The following is an 18,489-nucleotide window of genomic DNA, read 5'->3' as shown; positions in this document are numbered from 1 at the left end:
TCTCCTATGCTAAAAGATGGATATTCCAAAACGGTACCTGTCACTCTTCTTATTGACTATGTTCATAACTACAAATGCTGACGCCAAACATAGCGTTCCAGTTCCAAACGGTCCATCAACAACAGGATCTGTATTTCATCCTTTCGGAAAAATAACTGTAGAGATCATCAACGATCTTGGTGACACACTAGCGTTGAAGTATCACTGTAAATCAAAAGAAGATGACTTTGGTAAACGGAGTTTGCAACCGGGTAAATCGTGGTCGTTCAAATTTCATCGTCAGTTCTTCGGAAGGACATTGTTTTACTGTAGTTTTGTATTGCCAAATGGAAGGTATACGTTCAACATATATGAAGACCACCGAGAGAGCGCCGGCGATAACTGGTGCCAAAAGTGTGTGTGGAAGATAAGACAAACCGGACCTTGTAGGCTTAACGATGTAACAAAGCAGTTTGCTATTTGTTATTCTTGGAACAAGTCCTTGTATTGACCAAGTTTTGATTATGTAATATATAACTTATATTATTCCATCTTATAATAGGTGTATCATCTTTCATCAAAGATACTAATAATAACAGTTGATAGTGATTATACAGATACATGTATATACAAGGACAGGTATAGGCCAGTAGTGTCCTAATAGTCCTACTGAGGTGTTGTATTAACAGCAGCAACGGTAGATACCATTGTGTCCACACCACAGATGTTAGGAGTTCCCCTGCAGATTTTGTAGTAACCCTTCTCGCCCCACATGGATCCCCATGAGTTCTTAATGATCCAATAAGGCTTCTCCTCAAGACGAAGTGGTGCATAACCCGCTGAACCAAACCCAACCAAGAGCACTCCATGGTCTTGGTTCTTGGAACATACATACGGGCACGACACTCCTGCTATGTAAGTTTGCATCCACAATGCATTGATAGCAACTGTTGAGAAGCAAAGACAACGTGTTAGATCTCTATTTGTACACGTAAAAAATCGTTTTAAAAAAAAAAAGAACTTACTAGCAAGAGGACCGTGCTGGACTAGATTTGCAGCGATTTGGTCTTCATCCGCAGAGACAACGCTGAAGTTAGACACTTTGGCAGCGATCATGGTCTTGTTGAACTTGCAAACAGAACGGTCGCGTCCTGTATAAGGATAGTCTTGTTCCTTCATAAGACCACCGGTTTTGAGAGTGTACTCAAAAGCGTTGTTCATTAGTCCTCCTCTGCAACCAGTGTCACATGAATTGGCTTCTTGTGGATCACACTGCATGAACAATACAGCTTTAGGAGCAAAAGAGCCAACAATGGATATCATTAGACAGAACAAACCGTATGGTCGCAATCTATGAGCTGCTGTTCGCTGAGGCTGACGAGCTCTTTAGTCGCTAGAAAATGTGCTCCTTCAAGAGCTCCAGTGGCGCTAAACGACCAGCATGATCCGCACAAACCCTTTTTCAAATAATTAAAACACATTTTAATACTTGATCATTCACTCTCCACGTTCAAAATTTTCAGAGCGTACACAGCTAACTGTCTATTTCTGGCAACTATTGAGTCTATTTATGGCAACTTTTGATAGATATATACACTGAGGTCTTATCACGAACCTGGTTTTTAACGGGAGTGACGGCTCCTTTTTCACGCCAATCGAAATCCGTCTGGAGTTCGCTAGTCGGAAGGATCGCCGCCTTCTGAGTGTCGTTAGGAAGACGGAACCACCGTTTCAGCCCTAGATACTTGCGGCTGAACTCCTTCGGTGTAACATCTGAGAATTGCGTGACGCCGTGGACGGCGGAGGGATCGAGATGCTGGTGGCGTCTAGCTCTCCGTACGTTAGCTTTGAAGACACGGAAGCGATGGTCGTGCTCGACCTGATTCTTGTAAGTCTTCTCGTACTTGGATTTGAACAGAGTGAACTGGTGGTCTAAGTTGAGGAGTTGTTCATCGTTCTCCTCCTTGACGACTTGCCTGATCGGATTATTTACACTCTTGTCAACCTCGCCGGAGATGGAGACTAATAAAGCGGATGCGATGAGGAGAAAGAAAACCGCACGATCCATCTTTATATTTTGCTTTCGGACAAGAGAATGAAAAACTGTTACGAGTTATATTTAAAAGGACTGATAAAAGACACGTGGCGTGATATAATTAGTTGTCTTGTTTGTTAGTTCTCGAGAAAGCGACGACATGCGAAGTGACACGTTGCTTGTGGCTTAATATCTTCGTCAGCTAAACGATATCTTCCTCCATTGTAATTTTAAACAAAAGCTGAGGGTAGAATAGTAATTAGCATTCATTTTCCAATTCTCTCCTCCGCGACTAGTATCGACTCCAGTCCAAATCTCGGAGGTGACTGTTACAGTCATGGAGCTGAGATCGGATTCACGATCGACTTCGTTTTCTTCTCTCCTGCTCGTTGCGTTCCTCGCTGTTCTAAGCGGACTCGTTTCCCGTACCGAATCGGCTCAGCAACCTTTCCGCCGCGAGCCGGGTCACGCTCACTGGCATCACAGCGCCTTCCTCGACGTACGAGAGAGCGTCCGATCCGATGTCCGCCGCATGCTCCACTCCCGTGCCGAGGTAAATTTAATGTGAATCATCATCGTCAGTGAGTCTGGATTTTAGCTAGAATTGGCTTTGTGGAGGAGGTCACGGAAGTGCAGTTAGAAGCGTTTAGCTCATGAAGCGTATGATCATGTTGTGGTAGTGAATTGTGCTTCGCTGCGTCTTATTATGCAGGTACCGTTTCAGGTTCCTTTGGAAGTGAATGTAGTACTTGTAGGTATGAATGGGGATGGAGGATACAGATATGATGTGGATCCTCACAAACTGGAGGAGTTCTTGAAAGTTAGTTTCTCGACTCATAGGCCTTCATGCCAAGAGACGGGGGAGCCGCTTGATATTGAGCATCGACTCGTTTACAATGTGTTTCCCGTGAGTATATATTTCTCGCTTAAGCCAGTCGTCACGATTTTGTATGGTTTGTTGTTTCTGATTTTTTTCCGTTTCAAATATCGTATGTGTTAGATAATTTGTTTTCACGTTTTGGATTGTTATCAAACCAAGCTATGCAAGTTCTGGAATTTTTTTCTCATGCCCCCATTGATCTACTACTCAAACATTCATTGTTTATCTCTCTTGTTTAGGTTGGGCAACCTGAATTAATAGCTCTGGAGAAGACAGTGAAAGAAGCCATGGTGCCTGCTGGGACTGCCTTAGAGGTTTCTCTGATCCTATCTTCTCAAATTTAACTCCCTCTCATAGCAGTTTCACATACACATACACACATGTACACATATAGAAATGTTGATGAGCTGTAAATCTCTTTGCTGTGAAATCTACACCTTAATGTATATGTCAATGTCAGTCTGATAAATTTTAGTTTTTTTCATTTAGGCTGACTTGTGTCAATGTCACCAAGATGATTTTTTTTTTTTTCATTTAGGTTGACTTTGGAAGACTCTTACCAGCCTATGACGTAGAGGCAACAAAAGTTGAGTCTGCGTTTAACCGGCTTTACTCTTACATATTTGATATGGATGTGGGAGCTGGATCAGCAGGAACCGCCGATAAACCCATACCAAGTGCCATATTTGTAGTGAATTTTGATAAGGTATGGCTTTCAGCACTCTTCGTACTTCTTAAATCTCGCATATGGTATGCACAGTGTCTTAATGCTTTGCCTGTTCTTCTTTTTTTATGTGTATTATTTGGAAGAGTTTGATATCGTCTTAGGTTTATAACCCTCATCTTTCTCTGTGTTCTTGAAGATGCTTTATTCTTGTCATGTTTGCATTTATCGGTAATTGATTGTATACTGTTGGATTTTTCTTTAATTGCCCCTTTTATTTTCTTTACTCACTATTCAGGTAAGAATGGATCCTCGAAATACAGAGATTGATCTAGACAGCTTGATGTTTGCAAAGCTACCAGAGCTTAGTGATGCAGACAAGGAGAAACAAGAGGCAGATTATATTTATAGATACAGATACAATGGTGGAGGAGCATCCCAAGTTTGGCTTGGATCAGGCAGGTAAACTCATCTTTGTTTTTTATCTCCTTGTTGCGGTAAGATATGGATAAAGGTATTTAGTGGGTTCTTTCTTGGCATCTCTTTGTTGTTCCTATGAGTGATATGATTGTGCCATAGATGTGATACAGCAAAATTTTACTACCCTATTCTGAAAGCATTACATCTATCTAGGTATCATCAAATTATGAATAAGAAAACATGTGTGATATTTTTGTCCCTTGTGTTGATTATTGATAGCCAGAAAGATATGGAAAAACTTTTAGATGATTACCAACAAGAATCAACTTATTATTACTTCATTTCACTTTGGTAATTAGACTATTGTAGTAATCGCCTAATTGTTCTATGCTTTATTTCTCTTCTTGTTAGATATGTTGTCATAGATTTGTCTGCCGGGCCTTGTACATATGGGAAGATTGAAACTGAAGAGGGAAGTGTTAGTCCCAGAACATTGCCAAGGATACGAAACATTGTGCTTCCTGGAAACGTTAGCCCTGCTGGTCATCAGTCTACACACGATATCTTTTCCGGTCAGCTAGCTTCGTTAGTAGCTACTACAATTGAGCACGTCTTAGCCCCTGATGTCAGGTAAATTGATACGCAAGACGTTCTTACTTCTAGCCATGAAAATTATGCCTAGATGATTCATTCTGAATGTGATCACTGATCAGGTTTGAGACGGTTGATCTAGCAACTAGAGTGCTGGTGCCTATCATTGTGCTCCAGAACCACAATCGATATAATATCATGGAAAGAGGACAAAACTACAGCATAAATATTGAAGAGATAGAATCTGAGGTAAGACTTTTTGGGTTAAATGAATGATGTGCGTGAAATAATGGTGGTTCTTATACTTGAATGGTGTTTTCCATCCCTGTGAGTCATTATGATTAGTTAATAGACATGTTAGGCAAGTTTTACTGCTATAAGAAAGTTAACACCCGTACAGTTCTCCTACGCACAAGGATTTGACTCTGTAGATTTTCACATGCTAACTGATCCCGAGTCTTCGCAGGTAAAGAAAATGATTCATGAGGGGCAAGAAGTAGTGATCGTTGGAGGGGCTCATCCATTACATCGCCATGAGAAATTAGCTATTGCTGTCTCAAAAGCCATGCGTGGGCATTCTCTTCAGGAAACTAAGAAGGACGGAAGATTCCATGTGCATACCAAAACATACCTAGATGGTGCTATCCTCAAAGAAGTGAGTTGCAATAGTTTCCAATATAGATTAAGCTCGTGAATGTTGGGCTACCAGAGAAAAAAATTGGTTCTTAACCTGCCTTTACTATTCCATCCAGCTGTCTCGTGATTCGTATTAACCATTGCAGGAGATGGAAAGGTCTACTGATGTTCTAGCTGCTGGTTTACTCGATGTGTCTGACCCTGGGCTCTCTAATAAATACTTCCTCCGCCAGGTAAAACTCATGACTTAAGATGCAAAAATTGTTTCGCAAGTTTTGTTTCGTTCATGACAAAGATTCTGTATGTTTGTACTCAGAGCTGGGAAGATGAATCTGAAGGTTCGAGTGATTCCATAGTAAAGCACAAGCCTCTCTGGTCATCTTATAGCTCGAAACTTCAGAAGGGAAAGAAAAAGAAGGCCGTTAAGAAAAAAGGCGATCTCTACCGGACTTACGGAACAAGAGTTATTCCAGTGTGAGTTAATTTACATACACCAGCTGATCGGTCTATTCATTACACTGGCCAAGCAAGATCCAATAACTTAATTATTTGTATCCCACTCTGAACCAAAACAGCAACTGATCTAAATATGTACTCTGTATTTAGGTTTATCCTCTCATTAGCTGATGTGGACCCAAAACTCATGATGGAAGATGAGAGCCTCGTGTGGGCGAGTAATGATGTAGTCATTGTGCTTCAGCATCTAAACGAGAAAATACCTTTGAGGTGAGCAAAACGCAAAAACAAGAAAGTACAAAAGCAATGAGAATCGTGCTACTCTGGTCATCTAAATCGGTTCTGATTTCTTGTTTCTGCAGTTATGTTTCTGAAACAGAGAGACAGCACGCTGTTCCATCACAAGTACAGCGTCATATACTTGCAGGTATAGCATCTGCTTTAGGCGGTGTAAGTGCACCATATGAAAAGACCTCTCATGCGCATGAAAGGCCTGTCACCAACTGGCTTTGGGCAGCCGGTTGTCACCCATTTGGACCCTTCTCAAACGTCTCTCAGATGAGTCAGATGCTTCAAGATGTTGCACTGGTGAGTCCAATCATTCTGATTTCTGAAAGCAAAATACCATTGAACTCCTAATGAATCTCGTGACATATGGTATCTTTAATCCGCAGAGGAATACTATTTATGCTCGGGTTGATTCTGCTCTGCACAAAATACGTGAAACATCAGAGGTAAGCCAACTGCAACGTCAACTTGTAAAAGAAAAAGAAGAGATTTGTAGTTTCCTCCGCAGAAAACTCATCAGTTGTGGTTGTTGTTGTTGTTTTCATGTGAAACAGGCAGTACAAAACTTTGCATCTGAATACCTCAAGACTCCACTTGGAGAGCCAGTGAAAGACAAAAAGAACAAAACAAGAACGGAGCTATGGGTGGAGAAATTCTACAAAAAGACAACCACATTGCCTGAGCCTTTCCCACACGAGCTAGTCGAAAGATTAGAGAAATATCTAGACGTAAGTGAATAGAAAAACATCAGATGGATGGTTTTGTTACACTCTTTTTGTGTGTTTGTTAATGTTTTATGACAACAGACGGTTGAGGAGCAACTGGTGGATCTCTCATCTTTGCTATACGACCACAAACTATACAATGCTCATCTCAACAGCTCAGAGATTCTCCAGACCACCATGTTTACACAACAGTAAGTCTCTTCTTGTATAAAAAAACATTCTTCTTTTCTTCTTACGAGCAAATAAAATGTAATATAAACCCAAAAAAAACACTGGTTGCAGGTACGTAGAACATGTACTGGAAACAGAAAGGGAGAACATGAGATGCTGTACGATAGAGTACAAATACACGGTTGGAGTCAAGTCTTATCAAACGTTGGTGTACGGAGGAATACTTATTGCTGGTTTTCTTGTGTACTTCCTTGTCATCTTCTTCTCTTCTCCTCCTTCTCGTTGACCTCTTTTCTTGCTATTGAGGGTCATAGATTTTGTAACAGAGTGTTTCTTGTTGAATCTATGTGACTACAAGTTAGTTGACATATTTGTTTTGGAAGCAGTAACAAAGTAGCACACCCTCTTTTGCACACTAGTACAAACTGATATTACTAAAGCTAAATCCCTTGTTCGGAAGTGACCAGCAAAGAAACAAGGGTTTGGCCACATAGACATAATCCTAAATCTGACATTGATTAGTACAGATTCATTTCACATAACTATTAACCATACTATGAATTCTTTGGAGACTGTAATCCAAAGAAACACGATTCTTTCTGGTTATCATGCTCGCGTCTTGATTGTGTTACACAGTTAATTGTGTTACAAGTTGCATGAACTTATTAGAATATATATCTCTTGAATGCTCGCAACCATATTTTACAGAGTAGAAAACGTAATAAAAAGATAGAAAAAGATATTTGAACTGTTCGAACCACCAAAGCTTTCGGAGGACAACTATTGAAGTCCCAACCTTCACTTCATGTAATCATGTGTCGGTTGTTCGTTGAAGCAGCTTGGAAGATAAATAAACCGTATGTCTTAACAACTATAACACAAACTTGTAACATAAGTACATAATCAAAAATAGAAAGACTTTCAGTTTCAAACTTTCAATAATAATATCTCACAGTACTTCTTAAACACAACAAATCAAAGCTTCAAAAAGTAAATTTTAAAAATAAAACAGATAATATGATCAAATAAAAAAGTATTAAAAACAGGAAAGATACAAAAAGACAGCTGGGGCCAAGCTAACCGAGCATGTGTGTCTCTTCACCATCACGACCTATCTCCGGCGTTGGTGGCCGCGGCGCCGAGCTGGAGCCAACGGCGGAGATAATAGCATTCAAAGCACGAATCTGCATCTCCATCGCAACAATATAATCAGTTGTTTCTTCTAAAACCACCGGTAACGGCTGTTTCCGACAACCCGGAATTAACCGGCTCAGCAACTTCACTCTCCTCTGTACAGCTGGCAAACCCTTCGTCTTCAGCCTCAAAACCGTTGCTCTCTTCTTCCTTAACCGGTTATTCCCGGTTATCGACACCATCGTAGTCGGAGGATTCGAATTTCTCGACCGGTTCTGTTTCCTGAACTTGAGTTTCACTTTCACAGCTTTAGACAGTATAGCTCGGCTCCACAGCGTCCTACCTCTCGCCGTAACCGCCAGGGACCGATAAGCTGCATCGCGTACTGCTCTACCTCCGCCACGAGGAGGAGCCGGCTTCGCAGAAGGATCCGACGCGGCGGCGCTAATCCGGAGTTCCCTGAGAGACTGAATGATATTGGTAGAGTAGATCTGCTGTTGCTTCTCCGATCTCCATTTCTGCACCGACGACGATGGTAGCGAAGGCGGTTTTTTCTTACGCTTACGTCGGGATTGATCATAACCGGAGCTCCTCGTCGTGGAAATCGACTCCATGTCAACTCCTGGAAATCAACGAAACAAGAAATGAGATTAGGGAGAGGAGATTAGTAGAGATTAGGAGATGATTAAAAGCAATGGACGTTACATGTGGCGAGTTGAGGTGAAAGAAGGTGAGACGTCAAAAGAAAGAGGAGTCTGTGGAGGTTGAGGAATCCTTTTTGAGCAAGGAAAGGTTAATGGAATTCCATCTTTTATATTATCTTCCTCCATGTGATCTCCACTCTCCATATTAAAAAAATATCTATATTTATATCATCATTAATGTTGATTGACTTAACTTAATTACTACTTTTAATACAAATATTAAACAAGAAAATCCACCTAAATTCTACTTGCTTAATTATGTCGTTGTCGGTATGTTTTTACTTCTTTCTTTTTTCTTGTCTGAAAGTAAAGTTATTACGCATCTAGGTGTTCACACGTCTGTGCTATAGATTATCTGCTTTAGACTGGTTCTGCTTTTCTTTTCGTACAATTGGCAATCCCATCAACCTTAACTCCCTCTTAAACTTGAAAAAATGTCTCATAATAATGGACTACACTCATAATCTCTGTCCTTTTTCCAATAAGTGTCTGATGGAAGTCCATCATCTTTTTGGATCAGAGATAAGAACAGATATAAATCTTCTTCCCATTGCTGCTTAAACTTGAATTTGGCATCTCTATTTCAGTTGTCGCGTGGTTTTACGAGCAGACCTACCAGCTCTAGATAAATAAGACTAACTGGACATGTATATTTCATCCCAAAAAGGCTAACTGAATATGGCTTTGCCCGGGTGTACAAATCTTAAATCTTTGGTGGTGCTAACGTTTAGGACTCTTCGCCATTTTTGGAGTGATGCTTCTCTACAAACGCACAACATTTGCTCCTCTTACGATTTTTGCTACGGAAAACCATTCGTCTAATGATTTTCTTCTTTTAAGTTACCCACCAACCCGTCTAATCACAACGTACGCCTTTATACCAAAATTCAAGGACCTTTCAAACCAAATATGCGTAACATCTTTAAACTAGTGCGTGTTTAAAATCGTTTTTAGGTTTAGGTCTTACAAAACCATCCACCATTGAACTGCTATACATAGATGATTTTCTTTTTAAATTATGATTTATGATCTACTTTAGGAGAAAAATGTGATACACTCATATAGGGTTTTTAATATTTCTCTAATTAACGATCACTAATGTTCATCTTCTTAGAACCGCCATTTTGTTATTCGATACTTTAAATAAACGAGTAAATAGCTTCCAAGAAAAATATCTGACGCAACCTCACGGGTGTAAGCTTAACATTTTTTTCTTGTCTGGATTCAGTGCCACAGGTCCCACGTTTTATCCAAATAAGATAAGGTTTATATATTTTTTTTGAACCAAAAGACGTCAACTAACTTTTCTGAAGCAGTTAGAGCCAAAGGAAGAATTGAAGGGAAGGAAATGTGATTTGTTGTTTCAGAGTTTCAGATAAAGCCTAGCCGTAACAGACCCACAGAGAATTTTCTTAAAAAAGACAAGAGAGACTTATTTTATGCTAAGCTGCCATAACACATATAAAGCCCTCTAATGAAAAACATTTAGAAAACGCTGGAGAGGAGATTAGCAGCGGCGGAAATGGCTGCTCCTGTAAGAGCAGACTGAACCACTTGGTCATGGCTTGTCCTCTCCGAGGTCGTCACAGCCATAGCCGCTCCTGTCAATGCTCCAGCCACCACGCTGTTCCTCTGCAATATATATGTGTATGGTTACAGATTATTTAAGGAATCACATTAATTAACAATACAATGTTGATAAACTCACCCAATCATGTGTGCCTCCGCGAGCCTCCTTCATACCATAAGTTATACCCGAATATAATCCAGCTGCTAGGCCTGCCATATCAATTAACATCCCGACCCTTAACAGCATCAACATCGCGGTTTCTAGGGTGAAGATTCTAAGAAAAGTAACGATGGTGGCCCCACCAAAAAGATAAAATCGGTCACAGAAGTAGCCAAAGAAGGATCGAAGTTTTGCTGTTTCTGGTACTGTTTGCGGGCCCCACTGACACGTGGGAGCCCACGGTTGGATACCTTTTAAAATTTTTTTTTTTAAATCAAGAAAAAAAAAAAAAATAAGAAACCCAAAAAAACGGTTTAGGGATAATCATGGCCTAAGAATATAATAAAGGTTAAATTACAAAAGTTGAATTGGCATAAATAAATGAATATACTCACCCCATTGGAGAGATTCTTTTCCTGTATTCTTCACCTAAAGACCAATTATTAGTTAATAAGTCTCATACAAAAAGCTAAAAGCCCTTTATTCAAAAAAAAAAAAAAAAAAAAGAGTCTCATACAAAAAGCTCAAGACCAAAATTTTTATTTACCAAACTTTGTTGCTTGCACATGCATACAAGACATGATCATAATATGCATACACATGCATACACAATATTAGCGACCATTTGTAATTAAAACTCACCAATGCTTCCAGAGATTTGCTGCTTTCCCCTGAAAATGCAACAACAAATACTATTAACAACGTAACGTGAATCATAATACAAAATCAGACTTATACATCTTAATATCATAAATCAAATACGTCACATATTTGTAACTGTAACTGCATGATATAACTAACAGACCTCTAAGATTAGGGAACCTAAGTTTGTTGCTTCCGTTATTCTCGCTGGAGTCGGACCCTGCCCCTGAATATATGAATCAAAATGAAGTTGGTTGACTTACATATATTTGAATATGAAGAAAGTAGCAGGCGTTTTACCATCAACCACCGTGAAATAAGCTTCCCTGGACACAGCTTGTAAAGCTCCAACCTTCATAATGAATCCCATTTAAACTATATATCTACACATAGATGAAATATAATAGAACTTACCCCTGCGGCTTTGACGAAGGAGTCGGCGATGCCGTTGAGAACTCCTTTGACACGTGCTCTGCTTCCCCCACACGTGTCGGAGTCTGACCTATGATCTGTTCACCTTTCATCTTGTTAACGTGTCTCTTCTTCCTAAAGACAATGTTACGACTAACGAACTTCAGTTGAATTGATAGATAAAAAAGCCCATTGGGCCTAGAGATACAAACCGGGAATCTCTGTTATAATGACGATAAACGTGCCACGTGTCACATCTTTGATATCTCCGTCTCCGTCTACCTCTCACCGGAGTTAGTAAAGAGTTGTCAACTCCGTCACTCCGCCGCTGCAGGCAATGGAGCTCCTTTCGATTATGATTTGGTCATCATCGGAGCTGGAGCTGGCGGACACGGAGCTGCATTGCACGCCGTGGAGAAGGTTTTGCTTTCTTTCTTCGATTCTAACTGAGATTGGTAGTGGTACTTTGTGTAATAGATAATGTTTGTTTAATTGGGGGTAGGGACTCAAAACTGCAATCATAGAAGGAGATGTGTGTGGGAGGGACTTGCGTGAACAGAGGATGTGTGCCTTCCAAAGCTCTCCTTGCTGTTAGTGGTAGGATGAGGGAGCTTCACAACCAACATCACTTGAACTCCTTTGGTCTCCAGGTACTATGAAACTGATAGATATATTGATTGTAGATGCTTCAAAGTTTTGATTTTTGATTGATTGTGAAGCAAGTATTTTGGCTCTGATTCTATAACAGGTTTCAGCTGCGGGTTATGACCGTCAAAGGTGTGGCTGATCATGCGAGTAACCTGGCTACCAAAATTAGGAATAATCTTACCAACTCAATGAAGGCACTTGTTCGTTTTGCATTAGAATATGACCAAGTGGTGTTTGTTTGTTTGTTACTTTCAGTAAAGTTTTCATTTCTCTCAGTATCAGCAAAAGGCTATTTTTTGTTTACTAAAAGGTTTGTGATTCAACAGAACTCCAGGAAGTCACCAACATTTTTTCTGCAGGTAACATTTATTGAGGCGCTGGATCAGCTAATGCCTGGATTTGATCCTGAGATCAGTAAGCTGGCTGGCTCAAAGGGTTCTGATTAATCCAAGAAAGATTGACTATCATACTGGAGTCTTTGCAAGCAAAGTAGAAGCCCTTTTTATCTCTTGGATTCTAGATATTATTTGGTTATTCTGCAGATTTTTATTTGTTTTTAACTCTTCTATACAGATCACTCCAGCAAAAGATGGAAGACCGGTGATGATTGAGCTGATTGATGCCAAAACCAAGGAACCCAAGGATACTCTGGAGGTAAACAAAATGTCGCATTAAAGAGCTTTTAAGAATCTGCTGAGTGGACGCGGCTCTTATCGCTACAGGAAGAGCTCCATTCACCAAAATGGTCTTGGTCTGGACTCTGGAAAACGTAAGATGATAATAAACGACACCCTCTTATGAAAAATCTTTCACTTTTGGTTCTCTGAGTTTATATGGTTGTGAAAGAAATAACCCTGACCGCTCTGTTTTTCCACACAGATCAATGTAGCGACGCAGAGAGGTTTTATACCAGTTGATGAGCGAATGCGTGTGATCGACGGAAATGGAAAGCTGGTTAGTGTTATTTTCATACATGATACACCTTATGAGTTACCATCAGTTCTTACACCGGAGTCACTTTTGGTTGATAGGTTCCACACTTGTACCGCATCGGTGATGCTAATGGTAAACTGATGCTTGCTCATGCAGCTAGTGCCCAAGGAATTTCTGGTAAATTGAGTATCAATATTCCACGAAACAGTCTTTTCCTTTTTTTTTAATTAAACTCTGTGCATCTACTTGTGTTGGCTTAGTGGTGGAGCAAGTCACAGGTAGAGATCATGTGCTTAATCATCTTAGCATCCCTGCTGCTTGTTTTACTCATCCTGAAATCAGCATGGTGGGATTGACAGAGGTAACTCTAACTCTAGACACCTTTAGTGGACTGCTGTCTTTAAACAGGTTAACTGTAACCCTTTATGATCTTTAAATAATTTCGAAATTTCTCAGCCTCAAGCGAGAGAGAAAGCAGAGAAAGAGGGATTTAAAGTAAGTATTGCCAAAGACAAGTTTCAAGGCGAACACAAAGGCCCTACTGCCCTAGCCGAAAACGAAGGAGAAGGACTCGCTAAGGTTAAGAGAAAGATCTAAATAGATAAAGAAAGTTGTTTATTAGTCCTCGAGTGACTGAGAAGAGATCTAAACACGCTCTCGTATGTGCAACAGATGATATACAGACCTGACAATGGTGAAATCTTAGGAGTTCATATCTTTGGATTGCACGCAGCTGATCTTATCCATGAAGCTTCCAACGCCATCGCTTTAGGAACTCGCATTCAGCCAGGTACGGGGAATCTTTATTTCTGCAACCCAACAATGTTCCTGATTTGATCATTGGGCTATATAGATTGTGAGATTTCTCCGGCTTTATTTTGATGATGGTGCAGGACATAAAACTTGCGGTACATGCACATCCAACTCTTTCTGAAGTCGTAGACGAACTGTTTAAAGCAGCCAAGGTAAATAAATACAAGAATCTTGATTTGCAATTCTCTCAGTCATAGGAATTTCCGAATCTCGTTTACATGTAGCCAAACTCTTGTTTATCTCACTTTCAGGTTGAAAGTCCAGCTTCAACAACGGCACAAAGTGTAAAAGCTGCTGTATGAACAAGAACTCAAGGTCAGCCTGTAACAAAAGTTTTGTGTTAGGAAGACATCTGCACTTTAGCGACATCTCGCTACGCATACTCTGGATTTCACGTATAAACTCATGATTTACAGCCCCCACACCAGCTCACTGTGGCTATTTGATCAAGCTCTTTCATCCCATCATACTCCAGCTGTCACATGTTATATATATTTATACATACATTAATCACCAATACTTTGTATGTAATATTGTGTTTTAATCTTTACTAGCATATCTTTGGATTAGATATTTGCATTGAGTTAATAAAAAAAAAGAAAGAAGCAAAAGTAATCTCACCTGATCTTCTTCATGAGCCAGTTTCATCCTTCTGTAATCTTGCTGAGCCTTATTGGACCGGAACATGGCCTGTACTCCAACCACTGATTTCTCTAGCCGTTTTATGAGGGTCACCATTCACCAAGTTAGGCCTTGGCCTGGCAGACAGAAGAGCCAATCTTATTACAAAAAAAGTGCAAGTTATATTTACCTTTCATAGTGTGCTGCCCAATGAAGAGCGGTCCAACCATGCTTATCAAGGGAATCCAACGCTATATTTGTCAAAGAGAAGAGAAGGATCGACCAAGTGTATCGTATCCAAGGACAGTACAGAGGTGGATCAATCCAAGGCCTTTAAGAGTCATACTCCTTTCTGTTTGCGGTTTTCAATCACTTTCTCCCAAAGCCACTCCGTTAGCCTATTTTCCAGAGTAAGCTCAAAAAGATGGTCAGACAGGCACCTCTTTTGCCTGGACTGACTTCATCACATACGCCCAACTGTTTAAGAGATTGAAAACTTAATTACACCAGTAAGTTACAAAAAAAAAAAAAAAAAAAAGTTATCCCAGTAAACCTTTTCTACTTTTTTTTGTCAACTTAGACATGTCTTGCCTTTTCAGTAGAAAAAATATTTTATAAATATTTAAATTTTCAAAAATAAAAATGATTAGAAACAGTATCTATACTATTATTTAAGAAGTGATTTTGCTGATTTGTCACATTCTCCATAATTTTAGGATGTGTCATTAATTTTAATAAATAAATTATAGAATTATTAGTTTTAATGAAAATTTTTAGTGATTATCTTAATTTATTAATTAATAGAGATTAAAAAATTCTATCAAAACTTTAAATGTAACTAATTTTCTTTTAATAATGAAATATATAATATTTTACAAATCTATACTATTATTTAAGAAGTAATTTTGTTGATTTGTCACATTTTCCATAATTTTAGTATGTGTCATTAATTTTAATAAATAAATTATAGAACTATTAGTTTTAATGAACAATTTTAGTGATTATCTTAATATATTAATTAAAAAAGATTAAAAAATTCTATCAAAACTTTAAATTTAACTAATTTCTTTTAATAATGAAATAGATAATATTTTACAAAAGAAAAGCATTTATGATAACTACGATGTATGATCTACATAAACATTTGATATTATCTTATTTATTATTTTACAAAAAAATATCAGCTTTTATATGTTAAAAAGAGTTATATTGTTCATGGTTTCGTAAGTTATATATTGTTTTGTATTTTGTTAACATTAGCTCATCAGTCCCAAAAAGATAACATTTTTAATGGTTACAATAGAACAAGTCCCAACCTTTTATAGGTGTATGTAATTTATTACTTTTAGTTTATAGGTGAGTAGTTAAAAAGAAAAAAATCTCAGGTTTTAACTGGTGTATGTAATTTAATATTTTTAGTTATCACTATAAAAACTTTTTATGCTTATACTCCAGCGATACAAGCTTAATGCTCGATTACAAATCGTAATAAGAAACATACTAATGGCAAACTTACAAAAAAGAAAAAGATGAATATTTTGAAACATAAAAGATCACTTAAACATTCTCAAAACAATGGTTCTAATCATGTATATAAATTATATAATTTGAAGAAACGTCATGATAGATGATTTCGTTTTATTTTGTGACTATAAATTCAGATATTTACCGATGATATTCTCCATAATTTCAGGTAATTTTTCATGAAGGAATTTTGATCAAAGGGATTTTTTTAATGAGTAGTTTCACTATCGGTGACTATACCACATAATATAGAATGAATCCTTTACCTTTTAAGATAAAACTCTATAGAACAACCAAAATCTCTTCTTGTGATGATCTCCCAAAAAAGTTGGCAAATAGTTATTTCAAGGAATTAAAAAAAAAATATTAGAACGTCAATATGAAAAGAAACTTTTAGTCCGTGAGTTTTTTATATCATTTTTTTTTGTTTTTATTGATGTGTCATGTTTATATTATGTATGTTCATTGGTTCTTTGTTCTAATGTTTTGAGTTTTAGACACTATTGGTGAAGTTTTGAATGTTTGACCTTTAGAAGATCTTCAATTAAATTAAAATTAACTATTTGTGACACAATGTAGATTTTATTAAAATTAACTATTTGTGACACAATGTAGATTTTATGAGGCGTTTAATTTAATTTTATATCATTTAATTTTTATAACATAATGATTTGAATATTTAATGTGTAATGATACATGTTTAACATGCACATTGTGGTTTGGATATGCAAATCAAGTATCATATTTCTTTAAATCAGTCTTAAAAAATCACCGGTGATATGTATTATTGAATTTTTGTCAGAGATCTCTACATAGTTATATGTGTCCAAAAATATGTATTTCTTCGTATTTTTAATAACATGAGATGAGTATGATTTCACTTGAACCGCCCAAAATAAACTCTAGAACTTTTTTAAATATTTTGCATCTACCTTTATTTAGGACACTAAATAAACAAAAAAAACTCTAAAATTATGGTACTTGAGCCAAAAATGTTAAAATTAGACAAATGTAATCGCTCTTCAACATTTAAAAAACTGTTAAATTTGGATTCAATCAAGCAAATCATTCAACTTCCATATAGAAGAATCGTGTATAAAAAAGAAAAATAAGTCCATATAACAAGCAATTAAGATTTGGTTAAAACCCCCAAAAACATACAGAAAAGAATTTAATATTTATATCTAATTAAATAAATTAGTATAAATATACAAATTAACATTAATAGAAAATTGTTAAGAACATATATAAGCCCGCAGAAATGCAGGCCCACATAAATCTGATGTTTCATATTTTTAAAATCTATATTCTAAAAAAAAATTATTTTATGTCATACGTTGACACAAAATACTCATTCGGGTTATCTAACTAGTTAAATGTTCTATGTTTTTACTAGGGTTTTTAGTGATTAAACCCCTCAACTAAAAATGAATCGTAAAAAAAACCTTCAACTAAAAATCATGTGAAATAAACCCTCAACTTTAATTATGTTAATGCATGTTACCCTCCGTCTAAAAAACTGTGACGGAGGGTGACAAACGTTAATGATTTATAAGTTGAGGGTTTATAATATTGAAAGCTTAGTTGAGAGGTTTTTTTACGATTCAAAAATAGTTGAAGAGTTTTATCACTAAAAGTCATTAACTGTCTTAAAATCTTTATTACCATTTGTAGATTGTTTTAGATTGATATAAGCCTTTAAAACTAATTTATAAATTTTTATATATTGCTTTATAATCAATTTCTAAACCTTCATAAATATTTTAATATTTTTACATATGATTAATACGGTTTCACAATGATTTTATAAATTTTTACAATTTCTGCTACTTGTTAGGATAAAATAATGGGTACCCAAAAATAATCTAACATTATTCGTGATACCACTGAAACATAAAGTAATACAATAAATAAAGAATAATATATCAAATATATTATTTTATTGATCAAGAAGAAAAAAATATAACGTACTGGTTCAGAAATCAATGAAAATAAAATAAATAATCATGCATTGTTTTTGGGGGTAGGGGGATTATGAGCCGGATGACGAAAATTATGAAAATAGGAAAAAATGTGTCATATTCTAAATAGAAAAATTGACTTCATGGAGGAATTATCCTCAAAACTACTTAAGACTTAATATAACTTAGAAACTTTAAATTATTTGATGTTTGACAATGACGCTATAAACACAAAAATTTTCCTATATCACTATTGCCAAATATCAAATAATTTAATATTTTAAAGTTATATTAAGTTGTAAGTAGCGTCGAAAATTATTAATTTAGGATATATAAATTAATGTACTAACATTTATAAATTAGTTTTAAAGGCTTATAAATCAATCTAAAATAATGTATAGATGATAATAAATATTTAAAATATTTAATGACTTTTAGTGATAAAACCTCTCAACTATTTTTGAATCGTAAAAAAATTCCTCAACTAAGTTTTCAACATTATAAACCCTCAACTTATAAACCGT

At 37.0% G+C, this 18,489-nt stretch overlaps 5 protein-coding genes and 1 pseudogene across 5 annotated transcripts; 3 read left to right on the top strand and 3 right to left on the bottom strand.

The window, feature by feature from the left end:
* Positions 1 to 16: 16 nt before the first annotated feature.
* Positions 17 to 736, top strand: BNAC07G33550D (S-protein homolog 2). The gene has a single exon (XM_013888395.3). The coding sequence runs from the start codon at positions 17 to 19 to the stop codon at positions 488 to 490; it is 474 nt and encodes a 157-aa protein (XP_013743849.2). The 3' UTR covers positions 491 to 736.
* Positions 496 to 2,083, bottom strand: LOC106410239 (probable cysteine protease RD19C). The gene is made up of 4 exons (XM_013850724.3): positions 1,595 to 2,083; positions 1,317 to 1,436; positions 1,005 to 1,251; positions 496 to 926 (listed from the first exon to the last, which is right to left on the bottom strand). Exons 1-4 carry the CDS (start codon positions 2,045 to 2,047, stop codon positions 646 to 648), a joined length of 1,101 nt encoding a protein of 366 aa, XP_013706178.2. The 5' UTR covers positions 2,048 to 2,083; the 3' UTR covers positions 496 to 645.
* Positions 2,084 to 2,259: 176 nt separating this feature from the next.
* On the top strand, positions 2,260 to 7,260 carry LOC106408375. Its single transcript, XM_048762872.1, has 16 exons — positions 2,260 to 2,567; positions 2,727 to 2,921; positions 3,134 to 3,208; positions 3,433 to 3,600; positions 3,857 to 4,020; positions 4,390 to 4,608; positions 4,692 to 4,818; positions 5,036 to 5,224; positions 5,352 to 5,438; positions 5,522 to 5,679; positions 5,812 to 5,931; positions 6,024 to 6,249; positions 6,336 to 6,395; positions 6,504 to 6,677; positions 6,756 to 6,865; positions 6,957 to 7,260. The coding sequence occupies exons 1-16, from the start codon at positions 2,352 to 2,354 to the stop codon at positions 7,129 to 7,131; spliced, it is 2,463 nt and encodes an 820-aa protein (XP_048618829.1). The 5' UTR covers positions 2,260 to 2,351; the 3' UTR covers positions 7,132 to 7,260.
* A 493-nt stretch (positions 7,261 to 7,753) lies between these two features.
* On the bottom strand, positions 7,754 to 8,835 carry LOC106410241 (transcription factor bHLH147-like). Its single transcript, XM_013850726.3, has 2 exons — positions 8,685 to 8,835; positions 7,754 to 8,601 (listed from the first exon to the last, which is right to left on the bottom strand). Exon 2 carries the CDS (start codon positions 8,591 to 8,593, stop codon positions 7,922 to 7,924), a length of 672 nt encoding a protein of 223 aa, XP_013706180.2. The 5' UTR covers positions 8,594 to 8,601; positions 8,685 to 8,835; the 3' UTR covers positions 7,754 to 7,921.
* Positions 8,836 to 10,017: 1,182 nt separating this feature from the next.
* On the bottom strand, positions 10,018 to 11,567 carry LOC106408374 (outer envelope pore protein 16-2, chloroplastic-like; the record flags this gene model as incomplete). Its single annotated transcript, XM_013849161.2, has 7 exons — positions 10,018 to 10,315; positions 10,392 to 10,462; positions 10,808 to 10,841; positions 11,055 to 11,083; positions 11,218 to 11,280; positions 11,355 to 11,406; positions 11,469 to 11,567. Coding segments are annotated over 7 exons (495 nt in total), but the record flags the coding sequence as incomplete, so codon positions are not given.
* An 87-nt stretch (positions 11,568 to 11,654) lies between these two features.
* Positions 11,655 to 14,479, top strand: LOC106408373 (annotated as a pseudogene).
* Positions 14,480 to 18,489: the final 4,010 nt, after the last annotated feature.

The sequence above is a fragment of the Brassica napus genome, chromosome C7, assembly GCF_020379485.1.
Source record: "Brassica napus cultivar Da-Ae chromosome C7, Da-Ae, whole genome shotgun sequence".
NCBI classification, from domain to species: domain Eukaryota; kingdom Viridiplantae; phylum Streptophyta; class Magnoliopsida; order Brassicales; family Brassicaceae; genus Brassica; species Brassica napus.
Note: the sequence above shows the minus strand (reverse complement) of the source record. Positions and strands in the feature narration are given on the sequence as shown.